This window comes from Pezoporus flaviventris, unplaced genomic scaffold (genome assembly GCF_033815535.1).
Source record: "Pezoporus flaviventris isolate CSIRO_AGI_PZ_B2104156 unplaced genomic scaffold, CSIRO_AGI_Pfla_v1 ptg000002l, whole genome shotgun sequence".
Lineage (NCBI taxonomy): Eukaryota > Metazoa > Chordata > Aves > Psittaciformes > Psittacidae > Pezoporus > Pezoporus flaviventris.
This window is the reverse complement of record NW_026892550.1, coordinates 64,224,543-64,233,889: the sequence shown is the minus strand read 5'-3', so window position 1 is coordinate 64,233,889 and position 9,347 is coordinate 64,224,543. Positions and strand designations below refer to the sequence as shown.

General features: G+C 44.8%; 2 protein-coding genes across 4 annotated transcripts in view; one reads left to right on the top strand and one right to left on the bottom strand.

Moving 5' to 3' along the window:
- Positions 1 to 153: 153 nt before the first annotated feature.
- On the bottom strand, positions 154 to 2,865 carry NDUFC1 (NADH:ubiquinone oxidoreductase subunit C1). 2 transcript variants are annotated; one of them, XM_061442302.1, is made up of 4 exons: positions 2,719 to 2,865; positions 1,894 to 1,997; positions 1,045 to 1,127; positions 154 to 305 (listed from the first exon to the last, which is right to left on the bottom strand). In XM_061442302.1, coding segments are annotated over exons 1-4 (249 nt in total). In that variant the 5' UTR covers positions 2,780 to 2,865; the 3' UTR covers positions 154 to 304. The 2 variants fall into 2 exon arrangements, with proteins under 2 accessions (XP_061298286.1, XP_061298291.1); XM_061442307.1 differs by lacking the exon at positions 154 to 305 and having other exon boundaries at positions 1,044 to 1,127.
- Positions 2,866 to 3,161: 296 nt separating this feature from the next.
- Positions 3,162 to 9,347, top strand: part of NAA15 (N-alpha-acetyltransferase 15, NatA auxiliary subunit) — a 38,720-nt gene continuing 32,534 nt past the window's right edge. For both annotated transcript variants that reach the window (XM_061442286.1, XM_061442294.1), the window contains exon 1: positions 3,162 to 3,580. In XM_061442286.1, coding sequence (XP_061298270.1) covers positions 3,179 to 3,580 — 402 coding nt within the window. In that variant the 5' untranslated portion in view covers positions 3,162 to 3,178. The remainder of the gene's footprint in view (positions 3,581 to 9,347) is intronic.

Below are 9,347 nucleotides of genomic sequence, written 5' to 3'. Positions count from 1 at the left end.
CTTGCTGAGCTTCCTTCTGAGCCAATGTCTAATGTTGCAGAACACCTTCCAAAGAGTTTTGAAAAGAACAATGATAAACTATGGAAGAGAAATGCCACATAAAACCATTTCAAGACCAGCAGAATGAAATATAAATGGCAAGAAAAGTCTTCATAATTTTCTTTCATACTTCATAATTTATTTCATAATTCTGCACATGAAATGTATGAACATGTAAGTATTTAGACACTTTGTACTTCTGCTGCTTGCACTTATTTGCAGGACAAGTGGCGAGCATGTTGCTTCTTGCTGATCATACTGTCAACCTAAGAAAGAGGGAGGGAAAAAAAATCTTAACAAGAAAAATAGACACAATGGATATTGTCAGAAACACCTCACAGCATACTGCATTTTTAGCTGGAGAGGAATGATTATGGGAAAAATAACCACACCACTACAAGTTTTCCTATACTTACTATTAGCAATCCCATTGTGGCATATTAATTGCCCTGAGGCCACAATCCCCAACAGACATTTTAGCTGGCAGAAATACAACTTTTTTATATCAAAAGGGCAGTGACCACACACAACTTGCACTGTAGCACAAGTCTGCAGCCTTGACTTTATATCATTCTTATGCACAATATAGAAGTGAAACAGAAAAATGTTTCCCACTGTAGACCTGTTAAAATAACAAAGGAGACAAAGATAAGGTATTCTTAGTGCACTTGATCACCTTGCCACTAAAGCACTTGTAAGGTATTCTCCTTGCAACCTAACTTTATTATAGACACTGTAAGAGATATGTTATTTTTCCAAAGCCTGCATATCCAAGACAGCTGGCAGTGAATATGCACACAAATGGATATATGAAAATACGGATCAGTCACCTTATCACTTTAAAACTGGGAATGAGTTAGATGAATAGCAATAGCCAAGATGCAAAATATTAAGGAAAATAAGGGAGGAAGACAAGCCAGTCCAGTATCTGATTGCAAACCCAAGTCAAAGGTCTGCATAATTTACATTCAGCTAAGTCAAAAGCATCTGTAGGTATACACTTACTAGGAGCAATCTGTACACTTATGTTGTCTCTCTTGTTTTCTTCTTTCATATTCCATTACATCATCATTATGTTGCTTGAAAAGCTATAAAACAGCAGTATATGATAAACATCTGGGACAACAGAAAAATATTTCTACAGCACATAAAATTGCTATTATCAAAATACAAACCAATATGTAACTAGAACAATACAGAATAAATGATCTGTAAACTATCCAACAAGGCATTTTTTTCTGCAGCTTTCTCAAACATTTTCTGCTGGCCAACTGAAAGTAGGGGGAAGGTTCCTATTGTCAATCAATCCACCACCACAAAAATGGGAAAAAAACCCAAAGGGACCCCACACGCGCCCTGAAAAGGATGGTCAACATGGGAGTGCTGCTTATCCTGAACATTTCTTCACAAAACCTACCATGCCCTGCTTGCTTTATCAACATCGAGCCTATGAGTTCTCTGAAACTGGGAACATCTTACATCTACCTTTTGCTCAGAAACACAACTTCATTTAGGCACACCCCTAGGTTTTTTTCCTCCCTTGTTTTTCTTTAAGATCCATTGGGGAAAATAATGTTAAAGCCTTAAACCAATAGACCTGAGGAATAAATTCTTCTGCTTCAGATGTTTTAAGTTTGTAACAGAGAAAAGCTTAATAATATGTTCACTGTCATAAAGAAAAGCACAACATAGTTTGGGAAAACATAATTAATAATGCTTCAATCTTGACACCTGCTATAAACACCCATTACCCCAATCAGCTGACTAGGTTGCAGTCATTACCTTCAGATCTGTACGGTTTGGGAATAGTTCAAACCCACATAAAGTTCAATAAAACCAAACAAAACCACTTACATAAGCCCACAAGGCAGCACTGGTGCCAAAAGCCAAGCCAACTCCAAGCCAGTTTGGTTGGTTATAATTACGTTTTCTTGCAACAAATGCGGAACGAAAAAAAGCTAAAATGGCAGAAGATTACAAACACATTAGCATTTCTCAGGCTTAGACTACCAAGTCAATTACTGACACTCAAGCAATCCGGGAAAAAAACACAGACTACAAAAAGCTGAAATAAATGCAATTATTACATAAAGTTGGTCACCATAACAGCATTACAACTCACCCATGTGTGGATAAACTGCAGCATGTACTCCCTGAACTATGAAGAGATGAGGCTCTACTAACAGTTCAGAGCAGTGCCTTCCTCCCTTTCCTACCCCACCCTTTTGCTAGGTCACCTCTTGCTGACCCCAAAGCTTCCATGACTGCCCACCCCACGCTCCCCGCACTCCACGAGGGCACCGCCAGCACCACAGCGGAGAAGAGCGGGTCAACCCTGACCATAACCAGCTCCAGCTCCACATTGGAAAAAAAAACAACCTATATACGACTAGTTAGTTTAGATAAAAATACAGCGAGGAAAACTGACACAGCAGCTTGCTGTAACTCCAGGTACAAAACGAAGAGCGCTCCAGCTAACGGGCACGCCGCTGGCACCCCGCAGGCAACCAAGCTCCCACAGCACCCGGGTCAGCGAGCAGGCCGCGGAGCATCGGTGCAGTCCCCTCACGCACCACGCTCCCGGAACACAGAACAAGCTCCTATCCGCCTAAACCAAAGCGGGTTCCCCACTACTCCGAGTCGCGACAATAGCCCCGCTTGTGCCCTAGGGCGGCTCACCGAGAGTTGGCGTTCTGGCCGCCAACCTCAAAGCCCTCTCCGCTCTCAGTGCCACCGCCATCTTGTCGGCTCGGCTCCGCCCCGCCCACGGGGGAGGGACTGCCCTTCCTCGCCTCGCCTCGCCTCGCCTCGCCTCTCTCCCGGGCGCGGCGGGCGGACGCGCTTCTCCGCACGAGGCCCGCTGCGCAATCCCGCCCTCTTCCCCCACCCGTAACCGCACTTGCTGACGGCAGCGAGGATACGCTGCTCGTCAGCTCCGCGCGGGAAACCGGCTCCGCCAGCCCGGCCCCGTGCGAGACCCCCTCGGGGCTAACCGGTGACGGCTTCAAGTACCAGCACCGCGCGGCGCGCAGGCACTGACTCAGCGGGCGGGCCGGGGTACGCCCGTCACCGCCCGTCCCATCCTGTCCCACCTGGCGGGGGCGAGGGCGGGCCCTGCGGCGGCGCGGGGTCGCGGCGCATGCGCGTGGTCTGCCGTGACCCGGCTGGGGAAGCCCTCGGCGGTGGCCATTTTGGCGGCGCCTCTCTCCGGCCTGTTCAGTTACCACGTGAGCCGCCGCCCGGGGCTCGGCGCGGGGCAGCCCGGCGCGCAGACGGCGGCCGGGAGAGGCCGGGCCCGCGGCCGGCGAGAGCGCCGTGGTTTGTGGGAGGGAGGGCGGGGGGGTGGGGAGGCGGCGGTAGTAGCAGACAGACTTCGGCGGGGAGGCTCCCGGCAGCGGCGAGCGAGCAGCGGGGACGGGACGCAGCCCGGTCGCCCACCCCCCCTCCCCGGAGCCCTTCGGCGGCGCCCGAGCCAGCGGCGGGGAGAATGCCGTCGGTGAGCTTGCCGCCCAAGGAGAACGCGCTCTTCAAGCGCATCCTGGTGAGTGGTGGGGCGGGAGGCCCGCGCTCGGCCACGGCGGGCCCCGTGGGGCTGATGGAGGGGAAGCGGTGGCGGCCCCTGCCCCGGCTTTTTCCCCTGGGCTGGTGGGGAGCGGAGCCCCGGTGCCGCCGCCCCAGCGCTGGCGGCACCCAGGCCAATAGCTTCTTCCTGCCGGGGCAGGCTGGGCCGAGGGGCGCCTGTCACCCGCGGCACGTCCCGCCCGGGCGCGGCCCCCGCGGGGTCCGAGGAGCACCGGGGGTGGCCGGGCCTCGCCGCTCGCCCCCTCGAGCCTGTGCTCGTAGCCGCGCAGAGCCGCGGGGCTTAACCCGAGGGCCTGCCCCGGGCCCCAGCGGTGTCCGCGGAGAGGTAAAACCACCCTCGCGGGTGCTTCATTCAGGCGCTCGCTGTTTACGGACGCTCGGCCGAGCCCTTTTCCCCGGCGATTCTTTCTTCTTTGTTTTTGCGATTCATTTTTTTTTTCCGTAGACAGTAACCAGATTTGTTGGTCAGTGGGGAAGATGGCTTTCAGAGGAGGAAGTGGAGAAGGATGGAGATTTTGAAGTCTTTCTGAAGTCTAGTTTATAGCTAACTCCTATTAGAAGTTTGTCATTTGTTTTTTTCTGGGCGGCAACCAGCATACGGATGAAAGAAGCTGCAGTGGAAATTAGGCAATAAATCGCGGTTTTAGATGAGATTAAGATAGTGTACAGTCCAAACACCACCAAAGCATGCACAATTGAGTTAGATCTTAAGGAACTTGTTTCAGTTTTGATGCAGTGTTGCATGGACCTTGTGTTTCTGAGAGCTTGGGGTGAGTTGAAAATGACAGTTATGTGAGTAACTTCAGTGGATTTATCTATAAGATTCTGTTATCTGGGTCAAGCGCTGCATTGTTTTCTCTCAGAAAAAGAATCAGTTTTATCTAAAAATCTCACGTTTTCTTTCAGAGAGGCTTAGGCTACTCTTTTGGATCCTTCCAGAGATCAGAAGTAACATGACTACTTTAGCCTTCTAGGAGTAGCAGCACTCTTAAAGCTCTGTAAACTTTTTTGGGGGGATGTCTGTAATCTTCTATTGCTTCTTCATTTCAAAATCTTTTTGTGAAAATAAAATAAATCTGTAAAAGTAGAAATCCTTAGGTACAAGCATCTCATCACGAGACATGCGGCTTCAATTAGGGTTAAAAAGTAGGTGCAATGAACTGTAAAGCGTATTACTACTTTGCAAGATCCAGTCCTGCTTGGCAGTTGATATGGCTTTGTACTAAGTGTAATTTTTGGTGTGTTATGAGCTGGAGAAGTAATAGCCTTGTTGCTCGCTCACCCATCTTTGTAGTGAGGATGGCTTATGTGGTTACAAGTCTAACTGAATCAAGGAGCCTGCCTGTGTTTAAAACTGACTGGTTTGGGGTTTCTTAATGAGCTTGGTGCACGTCTGTCTGATTATTTGTGTGAAGAGCAGGAAAAAGGGAAGAGGAAGAGTAAGAGTTTGTTTGGAGAAAATGCTGGCTCAGCACATGCGAGTTGAATGAAGCTTCTCAATTTGTTTCAGGTCAGAAAAGAGAAAGGTGCACTCCACTCCAGGCAGATTTCTGTAGACTAAAGCTATTTTAATGCTGGCTTTCTTTTTTTTTTTTTTTTTTAAGCTGAAAATCTTTAACAAAAATACAGAAGTTTCAGGTACTGGGTAGGCTAAACTTTATTCTGGCGTTCTGCATTTTTTTTTCCCCTATCTTGCAGGGATGAGCCTGTGACATGTAGCCTAGTATTAAGACTGCCTTGTGATCAGGCACCTTTGTAACACGTGGTGAATAGGAAAAGCTTGAAGCTGGTTTTCATCACACTGAAAATTTGTGTAATAAACTACTTGTCTGCCTTGTCATGGATAATGACCCTACTTTATGAAGTTTTGATTACCTGTTTGACTTGAGACATCTTTTAGGAAGTCCCATTTATCAGTGCAAGTCCAGAGAAACATTGTTGCCATACTCCTGTGCCTTCACTCCACCTTTCTCTTCCTACAGTCTTTCCTCTGTCTACTCCTTCTTTTCAGGAGACTGTAACCCGTCATTATGCCATATCGTCTGCTGCCTCTTCCTCTGACCCACTGGTAGCTGAACAACAGCAACAGCAGCAACAGGAGCTTGAGTCTTGCCGGGCAGCTGGCTCCCTGGTAGGACCTCTGAGCCCTGGACCAGCTAACAGGGGAGTCTGATTATCTCGCCCTGGGTCAACCCATGCTGTCTCCTGGCTTTGTCAGACCCTGGAGTCATTCTGTTTGAGCAGGCTTGAGTGTGATTTACTTTTTTTTCCCAGTATATGCTTTGGTAAGCTGGCCAAGTGCTGCTGAAAGGATGCATTACCCTTGAAACAGATAATTACTGCTACATAGACTGTTAACAGAAATATAAAGCCATTCACATTTTGATTTTCATGTAGGTAGTAGTAAACACAGGAATTAAGTAGGTAACAGCCTTTTGTTTTTGTAAGTGAAGCATAAAATGGAAAAAACAAGCTGATTGTGTGTGTTTTAAGTTCCTGAGGCCTCATTTCTTTGCTATTTTTAAGAAGTATACCTGTAGCACAGTCAAATGTTAAGGTCTACACCAAGCTGCCCAGCTTTCCATAGTGAAAGGGATTAATTAGCCTTCAGAGTTTAGGGGTTTTTTGTTTGTTTGTTTTGTAGTAAACGTCTTACAAGATGAGTAAATTTCTTTTGCATAAAGTTGTGCTTGCAAGCCAGCATTTCCACTTAACTAACAAATTCTGAGTTCAGAAACGTGTGCACTTTGCCTTTGTGTGTTGCAACACTAACTAGACTAACCTAGTCACTTCACAGGTATGTGGAAGTTCTTACAGAAACATTTTTCCATTTGGAAAGCATTTTGCAGTGTTCCTGTAGTACAGAGGGAAAGGGGTCTGCATAATAATTTGGATTAAAAGAAAAGAGACACCCACAGGGTTATTGATCACTCACTGTTCTGCTTAAACTCGCACTTCCATTAAAAAGAAAGTTTCTAGCTAATACTGGTTTTATAGTTTTAACTGTTTGTTCTTCAGGTAGATAGTCCTGTTCTGCTCAAAGGTGCTAGAAGAAAAGTGGATCTCTACATTTTTCCCCTTCTTGTTTTTGATCCATTTGAATATTTAAAATTAATTGAGCCTGTATCATTCTTTTGGACACACATACTCTCCAGGCAGTCCAGAGATAGCTCAAGAGTTCAGGTGGAGGCAGAGGAAAGGGTAGACTAGCAAACAGAGGAGTCTAAGGAGTAGGGAAATTGACTTTTGGTGCCCAGGAGGCTGGATGAACTCTGAAGTAAAGGAAGAAGCAGTTTACTCCATTTTTTACTCTTCTTGCCAGCAAGTATGGAACTAGTTGTAGGAAACAGGGTTGGCTGATTTATTTTATTTTAATTTTCTATTTTTCTTTTATTAAACATAACTGATGAATGTTCCTGGCATTTTGTGACGTTATTTGTCCACTGTATCTGGTTGGGTACAGTTCATCAGATATGTTCAGTTTTATTTCACATATCCCAAAGGCAATATTCAGTTAACATTTGTTTGGACATGGAAGTTAAATATATTAAAAATGCATTGAAGAAATACTAAATACAAAGCTTTTAGAGTTGCCATGTATTATGTGGAAGAGATTTTCAGTTCCTTAAAGCAGCAGAGAAGAAAGTTGTTGGAGTCATGAAGTTCTGGCAGAGTAAGATGGTGCAAATACTTCTTACTATAGCTGTCCTCTAGTTGAATATGATTTGAGCAGGGAGAAAAATGCCCAAATATTTAAGTGAAACACTTGTGTTTTATGATGCAAACAGACAAGTAAGAACTAAATGTGTTCAGGCCTTGTTTAAATAGTTTTACTGATTTATAACTCACATACTGTAGAAGTAGCGTACTGGAGATGTAAGGTGCCATGCTGTTCTGGGCTTGTGTATATTATGCTGTATGCAGATCAGAGTTCCTCAGTTTATTCAAGAGTGGTGATTATCTGTGGTCTTCATGATATCTGTAGAGCCATACATTTTTTTATCTCTATCTCAGTTACCTTATGTGCTAAGCAGGCTTGATTAGGTGTGGCCAGAACCTCTCTCTTCCAGTCGGGCATTACAATAACCAAGGTTTCTGTTGCAGGGGGATGGGGTGGGGGTGTGTGTGCATGTTTGAATTTCACTTTTATTTGGTCATTTCTACAGTAACACTGCAGTACTTGAGGCTATTTGAGCTGGTTGTCTTCTTCCTTTCCATGCTGGCTTTGACAGGTGTTCCACTAAAAGGTGCAGGACCTTCCTAACAACAAAAAAGCCTGTTGAACAGCATCTCTTCAGTGTCTCTGCTGTAAATATGCCAAGTCCCTCCTGCTGGGACATCTTCCTGTTTCTTCATTCCAGAGCCTGCTCCCTGTCCCTCCACTTTCAAACTAGACAGACCTGTGCTTCTTCTTCGCTAATACTTTGCCCAGCACCAGTCCATTAAAAGTAATGTTCTGTCTCAGAGAAGTTCATGTGCTGACTTTAAGGTTGCTGAGGTGGCAGTCTTGGAAATCTCAATTTAAGTAATCTTGATTCAAGATTAAAGACCAATTTCCAGAATTTCACTTTTATCAGTAACCAAGTAAAGTAGCACATTTTGTATGCAGTCACTCCTGCATTTGCATTACTATACAGTAACCAAGTATGCTCACCCCTGGAGTTTCACCACATAATGTCTCATCTGAAACATGGAATTGCTAACAAGGTTTTTCCTATATCTTGGCTGTTTCGATGCCAATCACTTAATATTGCCTTTGCCAAAGGTAATAGGAGAAATTGTGTCTTGCTTCAAACGTTGGAATGGAGGTAAAGAACAGACCTGCTACTTGTTTTTCAGAAATCTTTCTCAAACTTGCTAAAGAAATTAATTACTGTTTGAGACTAGGATGTCATTAAGGAATCACTTGAGCAATGCTGCTGTTACTAAAGCCTGTTCACCAAATCAGACCATTTGTTGACATTGGGGCTGTCAGAAATTGTAGAAACAGGATTCCCTGCTATAAATTTTTGAGGAGCAGTGTAATTTTGTTCCTTATTTGTTTCAGTTACAAGAATAAAAGACTTGTTAATAGAAAGACATAATTTCTTCACAGTTGTGAGATCATAGCCATTCTTTTAAGTTGTTATGCCTACAAATACTCTTAGCTGAACCCAAAGTGGTTTTTGTAGTAATCTGAAACTGATCTTATTTGGAGCAGTAGTTTAAATCTGGCTTACATGGTACCACCCTTTATATTGGTTAGAATTTGATTAAGTTGTGTTCATTCCTGTTCTTCAAAGGTTTTCTTAATGAGTTTTTTGCTGATTGCACTTTGCGGGCATCTCAAGTTTAAATCTCCTGTCCACAGCTGCACTGCATCAGTGCAGCAAGAGTGGTGATAAGGAGTTGCGTCTCTTATGATTTTGCTGATAGGGGATTTAGAGAAAATGAGCAATTACTCCTTGCCACTCTTAAAACTGAAATCAGTGAGACTTGCCACAAGGATTTATGTTTGCTTCTGTGATACCACACTGTGATACAGTTAGCAAACCTTGTAATGCTGAAGAACAACCGATCTTACTAGCCATGTTTAACTGTTTTGCAGTCAGTCAGTGCTACAGGACAACATTTTGCGTACCTCAGAGTTAAGGGTAAAGACTACTACAAAAGTAGAAAGTGCCAGTATCCTCATCATGTGTCTTGGGCTGTATTGTGAGTTACAGCTGAGTGAAAGTATCTGTGTA